Consider the following 20,840-nt stretch of genomic DNA (forward strand, 5'->3'; position numbering starts at 1 on the left):
GTGTTTCCTAAAAATACCCTCTTGTCAACGTCCCCGTTGGATTTTCCACGGACTGGAGAGGAGAAGACTGACTTTTCTTTTTTGAAGAATTATTTTCCCTCTCCCCCTCCCAACAGCTACCCTTCCCCCCTTAGGTCCCCTCCCTTGTTGTGTGTGTGTGTGTGTGTGTGCGCCCGCGTGTGTTTCCTGAAAGGCGGGCGAGGTGGGTTCAATATCTGTTCTCCCTAGTGAGAGGAATACAGCCTCTAGAGAAAACTTCTCCATGCAGATGAGGTTTTCTAAACTCCAGGGGAAGCAGGATCCAACTTCCCCTTGTAGGTAAAAAGACTTAGTGCCTCCGATATATCTTTTTTTTTCCAACCAAGTGTACAATAATTTTTAAAGATACCTCAGCCCTTTCTTTACCTCCACTCCTCATTCCATTCCACTCAAAGTTGGTGGGAAATGCTGGGCTGCTAGACTCAGACTTGTTGATGGGAACAGAACAATTAATTTTTTTTCCGAATTTATATTTCCCGGCACAAGCACAAATGCTCAGCCAGGTCCCTTCAGGCACCGGGAAATCATCCCGGATACCCAAGCCGACTTTTGAGCAAGCACAGCCCATGGAAAGGGCAGTCCCGCCGGCCAGCCCCAAGCGAGAATCTAGTTGGTGAGAAGACCAGAAAACCAGAAAGGCGAGGAGCGGAGGACGCTGACCCTGCCTTCCTCCAGCCCGTGCAGTCAGCGCTGGCGTCAGGGCAAAAAATATATTCATTTTCATTTTCCTCTCGCTGGGGCACGGTGAGTTTCCTAACCGGGCCGCCTATGAAAGGATGAGTTGAGGTTTCTTTGTTTGGAAAAAGAGTTTAGGGCTTTGATTCAGCTGCAAAGAAGCCAAATGAAGTTAGAAACAAAGGGTAAATTGAAGGATTCCGACTCTTGGCTTTTTGTGTTTTCCTTACTAGAAAATAATTAGACCTAATGAATATGCAGACGCTTCAGCTAAACCCTCGGCCAGGACTGCTGGGTTTTAAACAGAGCTGCGGAGAAATGCAACCTTCGTCCCCACAACCCCCCGCATCCGCGTGCATTTTTTGAAATGCATAAATGTTGCTCGGCTTAATTGATTGAGTCACAGGGATTTTTTTTTCCTGCTTTTAAGTACCATACTCCCCTACCTTTCAACAATCATTTTAATATATAGTCAATGGCTCTTTGTGGAAGGGACAAAAAGAAACTACGCGCAGTTGTTGAATAGACTTTGCGCTAGGCAAAGACAGGTTAATCGAGGGCCGCATCGCGAAAACAAGCGAGTGTTGTATGTTTGCACTGAATCCAAATGTCTGCATTTTCCTAACTAAATCAAAGGGAGTGTTATTTCTTTTTCTGCTCACTCATCTGAAGGTAAGTAAATTTTCTCTGGCGATCAAAAGCCTGGTCGGCAACAAAGACCGCGCCCGCTTTTTCCACCGTCCTGGTGTGGCGAGTTGCGGAATTTCAATAACTGTGACAAGGGTGACTGATTTGTGAACTAGAAAAGGTTTGAATGTCACAAAATTTACATTGGTCCTATCTATTGGGGATTTAAATACCAAAAAAGTATTCGGGGATCTCTAGGGAGCTTTGGGTAGCCCAAGGGAACAATAGCGCATTGGGAAATTTACAGTTTTACCTGAATGAAAGGGGCCCAAGTAGGGAACAGGAGTGAGGAGAGACAGGGTTAGCGGGGGCAGTCGAAGGAGACAACGGAAAGGCAGAAAACAGAAAAATAACGCAAGAGAGAGAAAAAGTAAAGGAAACTGGCAACAACGTTTCAAATTTGCCATTAAAAAATTCAAACCTCAATAACCTGGGAACTTAAGCGCTTTCATCCACCTGTGTGTATAAGTGTGTGTGTGTGTGTGTGTGTGTGTGTTTTCGGGGAGGGGGGTGCGGTGGTGCCGGAAGTCTGATTAGATAAAAGCGAGAAATACAGAGGCTACCGGTTACACTGAGAAATTACATTTTTTGTAAAGAGAGCATAGTGCCCGTGTGCTCCCAAGATCTTAAATTATAAACAGGAGGGGGACAAAGCAAGAGGGAAACAAACTTCAAAAGGAGCAAATAACAAAAGCCTCTTTTGCTTTCCTTGAAGGGAGGGGGGAAGGGGGAAGAAAGAAAAGAAAGTTGCTGAATCGGGACATTCTGGAAGTGCCTTTGCTGTGTTTACCAGCCCCATCCCCGCCTGCTGCACCCGGAGACGTCCGAAGTCTCTAATCGCTCAGCGAAGAGTTGTTTTCGGGAAGGGCAGCGCCGGGGTGCGGGAGGGCAAGGGAGGAAGAGGAATGCATATGACTGTGAGAAGGAAAAGTAATCGTGGCAAAAAAAAAAAAAAAAGAAAGAAAGAAAAGAAAAAAGAAAAAAAATTTCCGTGAGAAGAGGGAAAAAATTTGGCTAAAAAAAAAGTTGCTACTTCTGGCAGCCCTGGTTTGTCAAAAGGGGATGTCAAGCGCTTTACAATACCTGGGATTGATGAGGCGGGCGGGCCAATGAGCTGCGCGCGGCGCCTCGGCGCGCCCTCCGTTGGCGCGGCGGCTGAGGGCGGGGGGAATGCGGACGCACCAATGGGCGCCAGCGTCGGCAGCACGTGACACCTCCCCCCTGCTCCCATTCATCAAGGGGGGGACGGTGTCGTCCTTTCAATTCATTTATCTGCAGGAATGATTGCTGCTATCAGTCTCGCGCTCACCGCCCGGCTGAGGAGGTGAAAGTTTCTCCCCAGGAAGATAAACCGCAAAAGACAATATTGTGCATGATTTGCGCCTTTTCTTTGGCATTTTCTTTCTTTCTTCTCCCCCCACCCACTTTTTTTTTTTTTTTTTTTTTTTTTTTTTTTTTTTTTTTTTGCAAAAAGCAGAGAGGGAAAAACGGAGAGTGAAGGAGCGAGGAGGCGAGCGTGAGAGAAAGGAGAGAGAGAGAAAAGAAAGGGCGAGGGGCTAGTGGAGAAGTAAGGAGGGGCGCGCTGCGCGAGGCGGAGAGAGGGCGAAGCAGTCGCGGCACTGGCGCTCACATTCCTCTATGCTACAAATCCAGGAGGAAGTTTTTTTGGGGGGGCTGAGATGCTCCATGCCTTTCCCCGGGCAGCCTTGACGCGCGGCCCTCTCGGCAGAGACTGAGCGGCGAGAAAGTGCGAGCCGGGCCGGCAGAATCTGCCTGGCGGGCGCTGGAGCCTGCGTTACTCGCGGCCCGCAGCCGTCCGGCTACTTTGCGTTTGGCCCGGCCAGCGCCCGGGCGCGCCGCGCCATTGCCTGCAGGCTAGGACTTCGCGAGGTGGGTCGACTCCCCCTCCCTCCTCCTCTTCTTCCTCCTCTTCCTCCTCCTCTTGTTCCTCCTCCTCCTCCCGATTTTCCCTCCTCGGCTGGCGAGGGTGGGGGGGGCGGGGGAGGCCGGGGCTCGCCCCGAGCAGCCACGATGCTCCTGGACGCCGGCCCCCAGTACCCAGCGATCGGCGTGACCACCTTTGGCGCGTCCCGCCACCACTCCGCGGGCGACGTGGCCGAAAGAGACGTGGGCCTGGGCATCAACCCGTTCGCCGACGGCATGGGCGCCTTCAAGCTCAACCCCAGTTCGCACGAGCTGGCTTCGGCCGGCCAGACGGCCTTCACGTCGCAGGCGCCAGGCTACGCGGCTGCTGCGGCCCTGGGCCATCACCATCACCCGGGCCACGTCGGCTCCTATTCCAGCGCAGCCTTCAACTCCACGCGGGACTTTCTGTTCCGCAACCGGGGTTTTGGCGACGCGGCGGCGGCAGCCAGCGCACAGCACAGCCTCTTTGCTGCATCGGCCGGGGGCTTCGGGGGCCCACACGGCCACACGGACGCCGCGGGCCACCTCCTCTTCCCCGGGCTTCACGAGCAGGCTGCCGGCCACGCGTCGCCTAACGTGGTCAACGGGCAGATGAGGCTCGGCTTCTCGGGGGACATGTACCCGCGACCGGAGCAGTACGGCCAGGTGACCAGCCCGCGTTCGGAGCACTATGCTGCGCCGCAGCTGCATGGCTACGGGCCCATGAACGTGAACATGGCCGCGCATCACGGCGCCGGCGCCTTCTTCCGCTACATGCGCCAACCCATCAAGCAAGAGCTCATCTGCAAGTGGATCGAGCCCGAGCAGCTGGCCAACCCCAAAAAGTCGTGCAACAAAACTTTCAGCACCATGCACGAGCTAGTTACGCACGTCACCGTGGAGCACGTAGGTGGCCCGGAGCAGAGTAATCACATCTGCTTCTGGGAGGAGTGTCCGCGCGAGGGCAAGCCCTTCAAAGCCAAATACAAACTGGTTAACCACATCCGCGTGCACACGGGCGAGAAGCCCTTTCCCTGCCCCTTCCCTGGCTGTGGCAAGGTCTTCGCGCGCTCCGAGAATTTAAAGATCCACAAAAGGACGCACACAGGTACGGAAACAGCTGTAGGACCCCTACCCATTCCCACTTGGGCCTGGGACCCAAACCGAAAGTCAGCGGCCAGGTCGCACAAACGCAGCCTCGGTGGGATCCCGGGCGTCAGGTTCCGGCAGGCAGGCAGGGAAAGTGTGCGCTGATTTTTAGTTTCTGGCTTGAAATTATGGAAAACACACACACACACACACACACACACACAGGGCGGACGAGGAGGAGCTGGGTATATAGATTTTTTAAATGAGAAACAAAAAAGGTCGGAGAACAGGAAGCCAAACCTGGTTTGGCGGAGACCTTGGTGCTTTCGAAGCCGGAGAAAGTGGCTGGCTCCCGGCAGCCGCGGAGGCGCCAGCTGCTCAGGCTGCAGACAAATCTAAACCCTTGCTTGCTGCCAACATCTCTCTCCGTGCACTTCACTGAGGACTTTGCCAAAGGAAAGAGCTGAGGAAATTGAGGAGGCCGGGTTAAGGGCGTAGAAAGAAACAAAACAGAGACAGAAAGAATTGAGACAGAGTGGGGAAAGGAAATAATTTGGGATTGAGGAGGCTTTTGGAGCTTTATGCATATTTGAAGAGTTCAGTTTTAGTAGTGACTGGTTTTAAGAGTGGGTTTGAGGGGTGGAGAAAGTCCGAGGAAGGCAAGGAAGAACCTGTTGTCTATTAGACTCCATGAGGGTGTTTTCAAAACACCAGATTCCCCTCTTTGGCCTTTAAAAATAATCAAGACACAGGTCCGGAACAGTTAAAAAAAAAAAGTTCCCACGAGCTCAGTGTTGTAGCCTGGCATCAGGCAAAACATTCTGGGCCCCCCTGCCCCCAAGAGGCCGGGAATTGGGTCTCCTTTCCTATTCTGATTTTCCCGGGTGAGATCTGAGAACCATGCTTGAGACTTCGGGTTTAACGCCCGAGTCAGGGAAGAATTTGCGGCGTTGAGTTCTCTCCGGCCCAGATTACGCTATAAAATGTGAGTGTATGTAGGGAGTGGGGTGGGTTGGAGGAGGCGACCAGGGGATGCGGAGCGTCGGGGAGGGGGCAGGGGGAGGAGAGAAAAGCAATAGGGCAGGAGAATAAGCCGCAAACGTGAAAACTAGAAACCAGGAGCCAGGTGGAAGCAATCCGAAATCGTGTGTAGCTGTGGGTAATACGAGTTTCCAGATCTGATGCTAAAAACCGACTCCTCCTACTATTAATTTTTTTAAACATAAAAATAAAATGTAGATCCAATTGTATTAGGGATTACAATAGAGTTAAGATATTTATAATTCCACTGCAGATGTAAGAATTTATTGACGTTCCGGGTTTTTAAGCTTGCAAAGTGCTAATCCTGGGCTGCTGGCTTTTTGTTTTAATTTTTGTCTATTTGTTTAGTTTTTGAAAAACGGCCGCGGTATTTTTTTCTAATTAGACCCCTCTCATTCTACTTTGGCACCAGGGGAGAAGCCCTTCAAGTGCGAGTTTGAGGGCTGTGACCGGCGCTTCGCTAACAGCAGCGACCGCAAGAAGCACATGCACGTGCACACGAGCGACAAGCCCTATCTTTGCAAGATGTGCGACAAGTCCTACACGCATCCCAGTTCGCTGCGCAAACACATGAAGGTAATCGCCGCGCTCTCGTCGCCCCCTTTGAGGCAGGAGCTCTCTTGGCTCTCGGCTTGGGGTCGGGCGGCGAGTGGCAGACAGGCGGTGGCGGGAGCCAGAGGAAGCGGGAAGGCAAAGGTTCCACTCAGTGGAACTGGGCAGAGAAGGTAGGGCGGGACCTGGAAAAGGGGATGGGAATGTCCAAGGCTGTTTTAAATTTTTGGTTTAATAATAAAAGTTAAAAGAGGCGAGTATGAGCAAAGGCCGCCACTGAATTTGGCCCAGAGCTAGGGCTTTTGCAGGGGGTTGACGCTGCGGAAACTGCTGCCCTTGCAGCTGCCAGTGAGACGCAAGAGTTGGACTCCTGCGCCCAGGCCTGAGCTCTGGCTCACCTAAACATGGACAAGCAAAGTTCAGGGAAAGAAAGTGCAGTCTCTGGCCTCATATCCAGTCTCCCTCTTCCCAGACCTATTTTTCTTTTGTGTGTCTTGGGGACCCTGACTTTCCCAGGAGCACGGTTTCTGCCGGCCTGTGCAGAGAAATCAAGCCCAAAGTCCCGCTGATCGGGCCTCGCCTGTGTTCAGGGGGCTCCAAGGGGTCCAGGAGGAAGGGCACTCGCGGCCTTCGCCTCTCTAAGTCGGCCGCCGCACTGGCTCTTTATGTCCGTAAAAACGCGACTTTATTCCTGCAGGTCCACGAATCCTCCTCGCAGGGCTCGCAGCCTTCGCCGGCCGCCAGCTCTGGCTACGAATCCTCCACGCCTCCCACCATCGTGTCTCCCTCCACAGACAACCCGACCACAAGCTCCTTATCGCCCTCCTCCTCCGCAGTCCACCACACAGCCGGCCACAGTGCGCTCTCTTCCAATTTTAACGAATGGTACGTTTAAAATCAGAAACAAAACATCGAACAAAACCCTATTTAAGAGACTGATCACACACGTATACACAACATTACTGAAAGAACCCTGCGAATCAAAACAACCCCAACACAGACCCCGCAATCCTTTTTTAAAAAATCTGCCAATAGACCCAGGACGAGTAAGAGAGGAAGCATCAACCTTTTAAAAATTTCCTTTCGCTTTCATTATTTTTCTTTTTTTGGCAAAGGCTTGGTACCCAAGGTGCGGTAGGGGGTCGAGGGGGAGGAGGCCACCTGACCAAATGCCGCCAACCCCGAGGGCCAGTTTCTTGTCGGATTGGTACGGGCTCTCTGGGGCTTCGGCTTCTTTTTTTCTTTGTTTTCTTGTAAATACAGAATTATTAGCTTAAAACTGTACTGTTGAATTCTGTAAATAGTTATATCTCGGTTGGAGCGGGTGGGTGGGATTGTGGCGTTGTGGTCTTTGCATTGGGGGAGGGGGGAGGGACCGGATGGGCGGGGGGAGGGGGAGGGGTGGGCGGCCGAAAGCCAACTGTTTGTACTGAATGGCAAGAATGTTCTAGTAAATGTGTACCAAAATGTGAATTACTTTGTACGATTACAGTCTCCACGTCGACCTAACCCAATATTATTGGTATTAATGTGCTTTTTTTGTATAAAGTGCAAACATTTCGTCCCAAAGTCTAAGTACTTTAGTGCAGTAAAATGTTGTTTCACGTCCTGTCAAGAATTCGTATAGTACGAGCCTGGATCTGCGTGTCAAACTGTTCCATTTGTTTATGTAAAGTGATATTAAAAAAGATATAAACTATAACTGTCCGTTACTTTTGGCAAAAGATACAACCACATAATGTATATAATTCCTAGTTTCCATATTTATCCGCATGTAAAGGGCCGGTTTATCCATGTTACAGCTCTTCAATATTTATGGCTAGAAGAACTCGTATGTACACTTTAGTTTCCAGAACTGTTTGGTAACCTTTCGTACCTTATTAAAGATTCTTAAATCTCCGTGATTGTGGTAGGAATTTCTTCTTCACCCACCAGCAACCTGCTGCCTCTTCTGCCAGTCTTAAAGGGTCTCCAGAAAAGCTCTCCAGTCTCCCTTGCCTTCCCTTTCTGTCACTGCAGGTCGTATAAACGTGATAAATGAATGCTACCCTGCTGGCTCTCCGAGAGAGTGTAATTAGTATTTATATCAAAATTTATGAAACAAATTTTCGGCCGCAGTATAATTTAAATGACCTTTGCAGATGTAGAATAACAACCATAAAAATAACAGGAATAGATTGCACAGGCGACATCAATATTAATGTAGATGAATTGTCAGAAGCTCAGGGGCTCGCTCTGCAACATTGCAAATGAACTTGCAGCCGAGGGTTCCACTGCCCCCTAGATTAAATTCCCCGGGCTGAAACTGAGTTGCAGATTTACAATATCATATTTTAAATTGCTGTCTTCAATTAAACCATTTATGACCATAACTAATTTTCAGGATGTCGATGCATGCTTTTCCAGGCCTTCCTTCTTTGTACAAAAGTAAATGTCCATAAAGCGTTTCACTTATATTCTTCAAACATGATGCTAATTTAAATTAATTACTTCCTATGATATGTTATTATTCCTATGATTTTGCCACTGTTATTAGTTCTCTCAAAAATACATCTAGGGAAGAGGATTATTTTAAGTAATTTGATTATCTTTCTATCTCTTTTATTTATTTCTCATTTACTTAAGAAATTCGTTCCATTGGTTGGCATTGATACAGTAAATTTGTAAATGAGGAGACAATATAAAAAATCTAAATTACTTGTGCTTAATGACTGTAGCAGAATGCCTTTTCTCTAAATCAGATTGTCTTTCTTGCAGTTTAGTTTGATAGATTTGCAAGCTATGCTGCTTCCATGAAGTTAGCTGCGCTGGTAGGAACGCAGGCTTCTTTGTCTCTGGTTGTAGCTTGCATGATCGCCCCATTAGGCAGACAACGTAGCCGGAGATCACAAATCAGGCCCTTGGCTGTAGTTGCTAGGGTGTGGAGGTGCAGAGCAGGCGGCAGAAACTGACCTCACTGGGCAAGAGGGGCCATGGACCTGATTCTTTAATATACTCTATGTGTTCAGGAAGCCACAGGCCATATTTGACTCTGAGAAAGAAAACAAGAGGAAAAACCCCACAAAGTATAACAACCCCTTAAGATACATCTATTTTAAAGTGAAATTAATTTTTCAGTTTATACCATTGGCCAATTACAAGATAAAAATGTTCAATTTCTTTAAGAATCCTTTGTTGACTTGTCTTTTCATCTCTTGCTATTTATATTTGTCACTGTTAGTCAACAAAGTCTTATTTGCTGAGGAAGGACTTTGCTGCACTTACTGTACCACATCAAACACTGGGGAGGGTGGTGTTTAACTTTTTAAAAAATGTTATTCTGATTATAACAATAATATTGGCTTTTTTCATGAAAAGAGCGCCACCTTGCAAGGTTTAGTGAGATTTATGGAAGTTGAATACCTAAGCAGGAATTGCTGCTAGCTCCAAAAATTTGCGAAGCAAAAGCTAGCCCCAATTGGTTTGGAAGTTTGAAACTGATTAACAGACTTGCATTTGAAGTGACTCCAGACATTAGGTCCAGACATTAGTTAAAAATAGAAAGAGGAATAAAGACATCTCTTCTCTCTAGAAAAGATAACACCGCAATTAATAATCCTTCCCACTTTCATTGAGATCAGGTTGTCTGATAACCTGATATGAGTGTGATAATGATAAACATGATAATAGCGGTACTTTTGTAATTTTGCTGGTGCATTTAAGAAGATAGTAAATGATGAGTTCATCTTTTCTTTGAACATTCCTATTCCTAGATGTAGTTTACCTCAAATTGGGAATTATAACTGTCTAATTTTTGTTGTGTACCTGATGCCCCTTTTGCTTTAATATCACAGTGTAACAATTAAATATCACACTATGACATATGATTTAGTAGGATATTTTAAAGATAAATTTTAGGGGTAAATGTTTACTTCAAAATGACTCCATATTTCAAATATCTGTTTAGACTGTGAAGGCCAAATAATTTTTAAGAAAACATTTGAAGAGTAGTGTGTTTGCATTTGTGAATAATCTTACTCACAGCAAGTAAACGTAATAAAAGCCAACATTTAAGCCAACCCTCCTGTGCATTCTCTTTTCCAACACCTATCACAAAGAAAAAGTCATTAATGATGTAGGTGGCCTAAAATAATGCTTCGAAGTTAAATGTAGTCTATTATTTTGCTGGTACCTTTAATATCTGCTTCTTGAGATGTATTCTTCATACTTTTTTCATGGGCTATTAGGTTTTGAAATACATAAATGTGAACAGCAAAATATATTGTTAGACTCTCTTTAGCAGGAGCTGAAGATGCTGCAAATAGCTGTTTCCTGTGTGTAGCTTTAGATTCTGACTTAGGCAGAATGCTGTCCTGGTTCATTTTGCAATTGCATTGTATTCTGAATACTATCAAATGATTAGAACAGCTAACAAGTTATTAAAAAGTTATGTTGTGTCAACAGAAAATGCCTGAGTACAAGCAATCATATTTGAGAAATGAAGAGAAATGAGTTGTGGTATGTGTGTGTGTGCATTTGTAGAGCAAGCATATAAATATACAAGCACCATTTATATGGGGGCTAAGTAATTTCAAACATTTCAGATCCTTTGTTTTCTTCTTCAAAAGCTACCCCCAACTGCTTTAAGCGTTTGCAGCTGATGATTTTGATTTTTTAAAGTCAAGCATTCAAGTTAACCTTTAAAAAGCAAACCACCTCCAAAAGAAAGATGTAACCTTTCAATTGCCCCATCTGCTTATCTTTTTTTTTTTCTTTCTTTCTTATTATTTTTTTTTTCCTGACAATGAAAGTAGCACTAACCTTCTTTGCTGATGGGCCTGGCATTTAGATGCTTTTATTGTGAAGTTTTCTCAGAACTTTTAAAGGGCTGGCCAGAGAATTATACCCTCAAGTACCTCACCTAGCCCCAAAAGCTTCCAGAAGTTTTCTTTTTGAGGCCAACATTAAATCAGTGTCTAGGACCCCTTGTGAGTCGGTGCTGTTGGAGTTGTTACCTGAGCATACTGCTTTTCGGGAAGTGAGTTGGAGAAGGCCCTAGACCTTAAAGAGAAGATTTAGTTTAAGATGTTATGAGGAGTTACTGCAGGTGGTCTGGCACACTCAAAATAAAGGCACTTGTGCCCTTGGCTGTGGACTAGATATAAAGACATCAGCTCTTACACATTCCCAAGTTACATTTCTTTTCTTTTTCCAACTTATAATACCGATTACAAATTTATCTCCTCCTCTCTAGGTACAGAGTTCTGGCTTCCTTGTAGCATCAAGTGTAGTTCTTAGAATCATGTGTTCGTATTTGTGGGGAAAAGCATTTTCATAAAGATAGTCACAGTTGATATCAACTGTTTTAGAATTATTGAAAATAGTGTTGGCAATGGAAAGATTGATCTTGTCTGTGCCGTCAAGCCGCTAAAGGTACAAGTTAGCCACGATAGTCTCTCTTTCGGCTTTTAACCACCCTGTCCATCCTCTGTAATATGTACCATTTAAACTAGTTAGATATAGAAAGTAAGATTATTATGGGTAAGCATACAGCAATTTTTAAAAAATGATAAGCACTATTTTGGGGCAAGAAATACAAAAAATGTTAACTTATGTCACACTCAATCCTTTTCCTTAAAGTTTATTGCAAATACAATGGTGTAATAGGTGCAAAATATGAATAATGTTCTCCTTAAATCTATGCAAGGCTGGTTTCCTCCAGAGTCCCTTCCTTAGCAAGAGGAAACACATCAGGCCAAACCAGAGGCTATTTTTACTGTGGAAGCTGGGATCTGTCATCAGTTACTAAAGTTGATATCCACTTTAGAGTGAAGAACTAAAACAGTGTGAAGTTTCCAACTGATGTTATATACCAAAGGTGAGTTTTTAAAAAATAGGGTTTAGCTATCTAGAGTGGAAATATCACTTGGCAGTGAAGATGCCACAGACTGACATTGTGTCAACTGTCCACAATACTTTGGCTGCCTCTGATGGTTGTGAGACATCTCTGTAAGCATATCCAGGAAAATCCACCGGTTGTGAAAGTTACGCAGTGACATTTTCACCTATAGCACACACAAGAATCAACTATTGAGCGTGGGTATAAACATATTGGAATCACATCTTTAAAAACAACAATAGCAAGCAAACCCAAGCCGTCCGACCTTAGCAAACTTTAAAAAATTGTTATTTTACGTCTTTCGTGTAACAATGTCCATGAAGTTACAGTAAGCGGGAACACAAACGGTGAGAGAAGCTCGCATCGCGATTCCTTTTTAAACATTTCCATTCATCCGGGAAAATGCTAGCCTCTGACTAAGAAAACTGAAAGTTGTGGAGAAAGGACAGGGGTGGGATGGAGTGCGTAAAGGGAAATTTTTGCATTGGTGGATTTATTGAAAGCATGGAAACAGTCTTCGGGGGTAGGTGTAGGGGGTGCAACAGCGAGACTTCCCCACAACACCTCCACCGAAGGCTGGGTCGTCAGCGTTTGAGGGACCCTCCCGCCACCCCGCAGCCTGGCGGGGCGCTTTCCAAATCGTCGCGGCAGGCTCTGGCCGGGCAGGGCGAGATGTGCGCATGCGCGGCCTGTGGCCCGAGGTTCCACGTGCTGATGAATATGCATGAGACTCCCCCGCCCTCGCGGGCTAGAGAGAGAACCAAGCAGAGGCTCCGGCCTGTGAAAGTCGCTGGCTAGGCTCCCAAAATAGTGCGGCGGGGTAGCTGCACGTGTTTGTTTTCAAACCGCGCTGGTTTAAGTGAGTTCACAATGCGGAGCCGACAGCAGAGGCTAGAGCAACCTGGGGCTGCTGCCATTGGAACGGCGAGTTGAGCGGGCCTGTCAGGGCCTCTCCGTCGAGGGCCGGGGGCTGCATGGTGCTCGAGCCCCAGCCGGCCACACCCCAGTGCATCGGGTGGCTGGGCTTCCAGTTTACACCGGGCCTACCAGGGAGGCCTTCTTCTCTTATCCTTTCCCAAGCCCGAGCTGCCGCCCCGGCTGTTCTCATATCCCTAGCCCCTCGGAGAAGACTTAGCCTACCCCTAGTCAGAGCTCAGGCCCCAGGTGACCGGGCAGCGGCTTGGGGGAGGTTCCCTAGGCCCTTCCCTAGATCCAAGTCTGGGTGCCGGCTTGTCTTTGTCTTTCCGCCTCTCTCTCCCACTCTTTTCTCCTACTTCCTCTTGCTCTCTGGCATTTCCCCAGCCTCCCACCGCCCCATTTGAGATACTAGGAGCCATTTGCTTGAATGACTGTTCTAGGGTTTCCACTTGACCCTTTGCAAATAATACCAGTCAGCTTGCCTGTCTTGGAGTTGAAATGGTCCTGTTGAATCCAAACGTGCTTAGGTAGCGCAAATGTCGGGACTGGTGGAGGAACTGCCCTGGCCTAGAGACCAGAAAGGGTAGGGTTTGGTGAGAGACACCTGGGTTCAGTCGCTGGATTATTGCTTTCCTCTCTAGTGAAGTCCTTGGGGATCTGCATGGTATTTTGTGGCCAATGCGCTGACATTTCCAGAGTGAGCGTATAATCTGTCTAGGTGGAGTGGCCAACGCTTGTAAACAAAGGGGAGGGGCAACAGAGGGTCCCTGGGTCACTCTAACCTCTGACCGACTAACATCTACAGCCTTTGGGTGTTTTAGTAAGAATCCTGGGTCCCATAACATCAGAAGTGGTTGCCGACAGATTCCAATCCTACTCTAGATTTTTACTTTCATTTGAACAGGTAGACCCACTTTGTGGAGCTTATCATTTCATTTCCCTCACTGGGAACAGGATGCCTAGGTCAGTGCTGGGCTCACACTGCAGTCTATCCCAGGGCCAGTTCCATCTGTGCCAGTTTTGGAATACGGGGACCACAGTATCATTTCACCCGACAACTACCACTCCCCAAGCCTTCAGCGTGGAACCTGAGGACGCAGGGAGGGAGGCTTTGGAAATGTTCCTGCCAGGACAGTGCCTTTTTTCCTACCCAAACTCCCGAGTCTCCGAGCTCAATAACGCAAGGATGGCTGAAGAGCGTCTGCTCCATGTCTCTTTGCCGGACTCAACGACCCTCACCCACTGCCACCGAGGGCTAGGCCCACAGAGGCCTGGCAGAAGCCACTCACCCCTCACTACTCATGACTAGGAAGAAAGTGGCCGGGGCATGAGGGTTCGAGTTCTTCTGTCCTAGGTCCCGGAAGCCAGGGCTCCCAGCGTCTAGTCAGGGGCGCAGAAACCCTCGTTCCTCCAAACCCCCGCCGCAGGGACCACTCCAGAAGAAACCCATTCGTGATTTGGGTCCCTTTGTGTTTGAGTATTGTGGGGAGTGGGCTATCTAGACTCTAAGGACTCCAAGCTAACGATGACCTGTGTGGGCCTTGCTCTGAACAGAAAACTCAAACTCAGCGTGGGTTCCCGCGTCTTCCCCAAAAGGCCAAGGCCCAAAGAACCCTTTTCATTTGGCGAGGGGCTTGAGGAAGGGAGGGGCTGGGGCGGGAGAGGGTCGGGGTCTGCAAGCCAGCGGCCCGGCGCAGCGGACTTGTCCGGCTGCTCAGCTCGGCAGCTAGCGTCCGTGCCGGCAACGCTGTTACCCTCTCCTGGGCTGGAGAGTGGGGACATCCCTTCCCCGCCCCTAGGCGTCCCTGGGGTCGGCGCCAGAGCCCGGGAGCGCCGGAGGCTCTGTCTGGATGGCGGCGAGGCGGGCTCTGGGTCCTCTCCTGGCCAGGCCGAGCTTAGTATGTGGAGGCGGCGGCGGGAGTGCGGGCATGGACCAAGGGAAGGGGGACACCCAAACCGCATTGGTGCTTTCCTTTCCCTCCACTCGCGCCGTAGCCCTCCCCAAATTGCCCGTCTCCGGTATGACTGAATCTGTCTGCTGGCCTCTCAGCTACCAACTCTGCCCGAAATCTAGATCCCAGACCTGGTAAGTCGCGTTCCTCCCCTACCCCGCCCCGCCACCTTACTAGCGGACTTGGCCCGCGACAGCGTGCGCGCGCGTGGCCTGAGGCGCGCGCCGAGAAGTTGGGCTGATTTGGAACTGCTGCGCTAGTTCGGCCTCTGCCGCTGGGGTGTATACGTTTATACGCCGTACGCTCCAGGGTAGTCAGGAATGTCGCGGGGCTCCCCAGTGAGGCGGGAGCGAAAAGAGTGCAGGCCCACTCTTCTGGATCCTCTTGGCCCTGTTGACACCAAAGCCATCTTTTAAGAATAAGCTTTCTGCTGGTCTCTAAAAGGGGAAAGGGGCAGCGGGGGAAGAGAATTGTCCCTTTCCCTAAGCAGTTTCTAATCACTAAGGTCTTCAACAAAGTTTACTGGGCGGTTTCCATTTGAATGCTGTGAAATTGTTATTATTTCTATTTTAAGTTAAGGTTTCTAAGAGTCACAGCTTCTCAAATATACGTGCCTCTTGAGGATGCTTCGACAATTACCTTGTCCACTAACTGCACTTCCTTCCCACTGGAAAAAATAAACTTAATTTTTCAGTAGTTGCCTTAGGTCACGTCGTTTACATGTCACTAATGTGAAGAAAGAAGTAAATAAAAACAACCTTGGCATTTCTAGTTGGAGCTCCGGGCGCTTTATTATTGAAATGTGAAAGATGGATTTTGGGGTGGGAGGGGGAGGTAGGGCCCTGGAAGAGGGCTTTTGAACCACGGTGCCCTGTTGCAAGGGGCTGACCTTTGGCTGACACGGCCACGGAGCGGGCAGTTCGTTAACGAGGATTTGATACATTAGACATTCGAGCTGGGCGTGTAAACCTACACTCTCAATCCAGATTTCGCTCAAATTAGTGTTCGAGGAAATGATCTTTCTAAGTCCTGAGGCTTAATCAAGTGTCAGGCAGTCCAATTTCTCCCTAAAAAGGGCAGCGAAGGACACCGGGTAAAAGACACATTCCTAGATCCTTAAAAGCAAAACAAAACAAAGCCCCCCAAATAAAAACGACAACCAACATACAAAACAAAGCAAAACAACAAAACAGAAACATTTTTTGAATAATTCCTAAAATCCTTTAAGTTGCCACTTTGAGGCAATGCTTATAAATAAGGTTAATCACCTCCTTTTAATGAATTCCGTTCTAAGAAATCCTAACACCAGTCAAGGCTGTGAAGACAGTGTCACAGTTACGACAATACTTTTTTTGAGATTCATATGTGTGTGTGTGTGTGTGTGTGTTGTGTGTGTGTGTGTGTTTCTGTTTTACTCGCTGGAGATACTAGAGTGTGACAATTTATATCCACCAGGCAGTGGGGCACATGGAAAGGGGATAGTCACAGGTTTTTAAAGCCTTTTGAAAGTAGATGCATCTCTATTTAATTTGGTTCGACTTATTCCCAGACTTTGGAGCTCAGAAAGGGAAGGCAGGCTGGCCACTAAGTCCCTGGTCTGGCGCACAGCGGCTGAAACTGCAGCGTTTCGGCCTCACAGATGGGGCTGGAGTTGGAGACGTCGCTGCGGCCAGGACTGGGAGGCCACTTGCTTGGCGGGTGAGGCGGCTCACGCGGTATTTATTGACTGGCTCGGGAAAGGTGTTCTTTTACTTACTTGTCATTAAAGTTCTAAGTTTTAAAAGCGCATTCCCAGAAAATGCTTTTATTCTCTTTCCCCCAGTAACAGAGCCCGCTAACTGCTTTCAACTGGAGAAGGGGAGAAATTCACTCCTGCACGAGTTCCCAGCCACTCTCTGGTGAAAGCGGGAGGGCGAAGCGAAATTGTGTTCTAGCTCTGAGCTCCGCAGCCCTCCAATGGCTGACTTCCTTCAGCTGCTGTCCTGGGGTGCCGATCGCAGCGGCAGACGCAATTTTCCGCACCTGCGTGTTGTTTTTTGCCGCCGGGTTTTGGCGGAGCCATGCAGGCGCGGTTCCTGGGACCCGAATTTATTCCAAGAGAAAACGCACAAAAATCAGTTGTGGTCTCAAATCTTTATTCAAGGAGTCTCTGCCTCCACTCCCCCCTGTCCTCCGGTTGTAGATGAAAAGGTGGAAAGTTAAACGAGAAAGGCAACTACTATCATGAAAAAAGATACTCTCAGGATTCTAGGGAAGAGAAATTGTTCCCCAACAGCCTACGTTGAAGAAATCCCAAGAGGATAGGGCCCATGAGAGCTGCAGGATTTTTTCCAGAAGTAGTTCTGTAGACTCAGTCCCAAGCATGCGCCGATGGCTTCCCAAACTCGGGTCCCCCGACTCTTAGTACATGGGCAACTGCGGGTGATTGAACACACTTTTCTGGACGATAGAGGCCAAAGTCCCCCTTGGAAAATCAAACCTTTCCATAATCTTGATAACTCCCCAGTGTGGGAGGGTTGTAAAGGTGAGAAGAATGGAGAAAGAAAAAGTTGGAGAAGGATGGGAGAGTAAGGAAAGAGGGAAGACTGTGGTTAGTTAAGTGCGAGGTCGAGTTCATTTTCCCTCAGTGGCGGTTACCAGCACCAGCTCACGGATGAGAAACTCTCCGGGATTCCCAACTTCCAACTTGTGTCAAGCTAAAGTAGAAACGGTGGGTCCATTTCGTTTAAGGTCCACATTTTTGGAGTCAGTGGAAAACAGTATTACGCTGACCCATATAAGAGTGGAGGGAAGGAAGCACTCACTGTTCATAGACTTGCCCTATTTCTCCCTGGCCCTTTTTTCTAGAACTTTCAACACCGTTTTACCCCAGGAGCCTATAACGGGTTTGGGCCTCCAGACTCTGTCGCAGTCTGAGGTGCCTGTGAGTCCCCCGGAGCAGCAAACACTGGCATTCTAACTGCGACAGGACTTTCGAGCGAGTGCGAGGAAAGCCCCTTTCGACAGTTCTGAGGTTTTATCCGACCCTGCCCGGGACTCCCTCCCTGCATGCCCCCGGAGCTCCAGTCCGGGCCACCCGGGGGCTGCTGGGGACCTGACGCAGGCAGCTCCGCCACTGACGTCAGGGGCTGCTGGCGGCTGGAACCCGAGTCCAGGCCACAGGTGCCCGGCGTGGGCATCATTAATTATCAGGCACGAAATGTTGCAAAGAAAGCGCAAGCTATTCTGCTGGCAGCTGATACATATATATATATATCTTTTTCTTCTGGGAGGAGGCAGCGGGAAAGGAAAAGGTAAAATGCAATAAGAAACAGTGATTTGGTTTCTTAAGGCATTGTTACTAAGTTCTCACCCTCCTCCCTCCAGGTCTGCCCCTTGGGTCCACTCTTTTGTACTTATGAGCTCCGCACTTTCCACTTGGTTTGGGGGATTCCTAGTGGAAGTGCCAATATTTGTTCTTGTGGGAACGGCATTGCTACAATTTCCTTGTAGATTCCAGCACAAGGGGCTGTCAGCCGAGGGGGTATTTGCTTCCTAAAGCTGGATTTATCTTGTTCATATCACCCCTTCCATTTGGTCAGATCCTTAGCCAATATCTGATATTATTATTGTTGTTATTAAGTAAAAAGGAAACAACAACCCCTCCCCATACCGACAAGGCCAAAAGAAATGAGCAGTGAAATTCGGCATCAGGAACACAGCCTTTCATTTGTAACAGCAAAAGCACCTTTCCTTTTTTTCTTTTGTTTTAAAAAGAATTATAATAAGTAGCTTAAAATAGAATTTTAGGCAGCAATAAAGTCTTCAAAATCACATTCGCTCTTGGTTCTAGTTCCAGTGCATTTTCAAAATCCTTCTTCTGAGGATCATTGCCGAATAAATACAGGGCAGAGCAGGGTCATTGTGAAGTGAATTCTCTCTTGAGCTCTTCCTTGCAAAGTGAAAAAAAAAAATGTCATTCATAACGGAATTCCACAGGTGATACTAAAGTGATTTGCTGGAAAAAGAACAAAGAGAAATTAGAATTAAACTTTAAAACCCACCCAAATTTAGATAATTTTTATGTAAGTGGAAACAATGCTCTGCAAATTCTAATGGCTGGAATATTATCTCATTTGTCATAACTAATTTCCTTGAAATTAACTAACTGAATTAAAAACTCCTCCTGGAAGAACCTGTGTATAAAAATAGAACTCACATGTGTCATTGCATATTGTCAGTAAATAGCAGTTCTTGAAAATACAAGATTATCTTTATAAGTATGCATGTAAATGTATTTGTCAGTATCTACAGAGTCAGAATAAAAAGCTGTTTAGTTATACTTTATAGGAGGTACAAATATCCAGAAAAGTATGAAAAGTACTTATAGGGCAAACTGTTTTAGTGTTTAATAGACAGAAAAATCATGAACTAAATTTTAATTTTCTTTTGGAAATTTCATATCACTGTAGATGGTCTTTTATCCAGAATTATGTTGGTGATGATTTTATTCTTAAATTAGTAATTTATTTTTAACCATTAATTACATGGTAAACACAACACATATATATTTATTTCTCAGAAATGTGTAATAATTATTTTATAAAATATGAGTGAAAAGGAAGCTCATTCTTATATAAAGTATAATCTATTTGTGGTATTTAAATCTTTATGAAGGTGAATTTTAGAAAGCTAAATTGGTCACAATAATACATGTATAAAATTTCATAAACATGCATCAATAAAATAACTCAGGAGTTGGTGTGTTAAGAGTATTAGAAAAAAAGAGATACCTGCACAAATATAAGAACAATGAATATAAACCTCATTTGGGATAAATAAAAACAAGCAAAAGTTCAGGGTCCAAATTTTTTTCTTTAACAATTATTAACTATTTTTATGGCTTGTAATACTTAGACTTTTATTTTAAATTTCAAACATGTGTGTTAATGAGATTGAAAAATATTTGGAATTGAGGGCAACAGTTAATCAGCATTCAGTAACTTCAGTGCTGTGTTTCTATTTTATATACCACTTCTTTCACATACTATAAATCTTTCTTGAGGGCTCTGCTATTTTTGGTACAGCAGGCTGAAATTTATGGGTCCAAGATATATTCCAGACTATGTGTATAACACTTTGGCCGGGAAAAAATCCCAGGAAATCCACTAGATTAAAAAATTCAGCTAATATTATTATAGTTTTCAAATCAATAAATATTTACAGATTTACACCAATAATTAAATGGAAGTGCCAAATTTTAATGTCATTATGTGTGTTTGTCTTCAAATAGGTGATTTTTACAATTTAGACAATATTTTATCAGGGTTATGTGATTTTTGGTGATGTTTCAGTTATGATTTCACTCTCTGATCTGGTAAAGTCAGTTGATGTCCTTGGCTCTTAGCTTTTTTACTTGTGAACTTCAGTGCCCTGGACAAGAGGCTTTCTAAATTTTTATACAGTTCTGAGAGGAGTGATTTGGCTTACTGTTGCTTATAGATTTTTTAAAAAAACTTTTAAAGATAGAATTTTATTTGTAAAAACATTTAAATAAGGGTAGTCTACTTAATTGACTTGGGTATAAATGCAGTTAACTGACAAGTCATACTGTAAAACCTCATTGTTAAAATTTTTCTTTTTCTGAGAGTCTTGTTTCAGAAATAAGCACTCTATTAAACAAGGGAAAATACAGAAAACCTACCTTTCTCTCTTAATTTGAAAACAAAATACTGTCATAATGTTTTCTTTATATGAATAATAATACATATTTTTCTGAATCGGGGATAGAATGTACCTACAAGATGGAAGCAATGTTAAATTCAATTGTTAAAAGGCGTGCATTTGGTACAGTGTGAACTTTAGGTTCTGGACATTGGTAAATAGATGTGAAATATGTTTGCTATATTCACTGAATGCTATACAAATCCCACTATGTTAAGTAATAAAAATAAGAAGAAAGCATAACAACTCTTCTACATATTCTCATTGCTGGATCAGTGTGAAGAGTGAAATATATTGAGTACATTATTCAACCTACAGGTTCTGCAGCTGTGGCTTGTTACCTATCAGCTGACTGCACCTGAATGGATTAATTGATTGATTAATTAATTAACTCAACAAAC

The 20,840-nt window shown here is 46.1% G+C and overlaps 1 protein-coding gene across 1 annotated transcript; it reads left to right on the forward strand.

The window, feature by feature from the left end:
- Window positions 1–636: 636 nt before the first annotated feature.
- Window positions 637–7,887, forward strand: ZIC1 (Zic family member 1). The gene is made up of 3 exons (XM_003826493.8): window positions 637–4,414; window positions 5,849–6,012; window positions 6,686–7,887. The coding sequence occupies exons 1-3, from the start codon at window positions 3,433–3,435 to the stop codon at window positions 6,881–6,883; spliced, it is 1,344 nt and encodes a 447-aa protein (XP_003826541.1). The 5' UTR covers window positions 637–3,432; the 3' UTR covers window positions 6,884–7,887.
- The last annotated feature ends 12,953 nt before the right edge of the window (window positions 7,888–20,840 follow it).

Source organism: Pan paniscus, chromosome 2 (genome assembly GCF_029289425.2).
Source record: "Pan paniscus chromosome 2, NHGRI_mPanPan1-v2.0_pri, whole genome shotgun sequence".
Lineage (NCBI taxonomy): Eukaryota > Metazoa > Chordata > Mammalia > Primates > Hominidae > Pan > Pan paniscus.

Bases quoted from the DNA above. Each gene is read 5' to 3' on its own strand.
- ZIC1 (XM_003826493.8), top strand. From the start codon at position 3,433: ATGCTCCTGGACGCCGGCCCCCAGTACCCAGCGATCGGCGTGACCACC. The intron at 4,415-5,848 runs GTACGGAAACAG...CTTTGGCACCAG, and splicing joins CCACAAAAGGACGCACACAG to GGGAGAAGCCCTTCAAGTGC. The intron at 6,013-6,685 runs GTAATCGCCGCG...TTATTCCTGCAG, and splicing joins CGCTGCGCAAACACATGAAG to GTCCACGAATCCTCCTCGCA.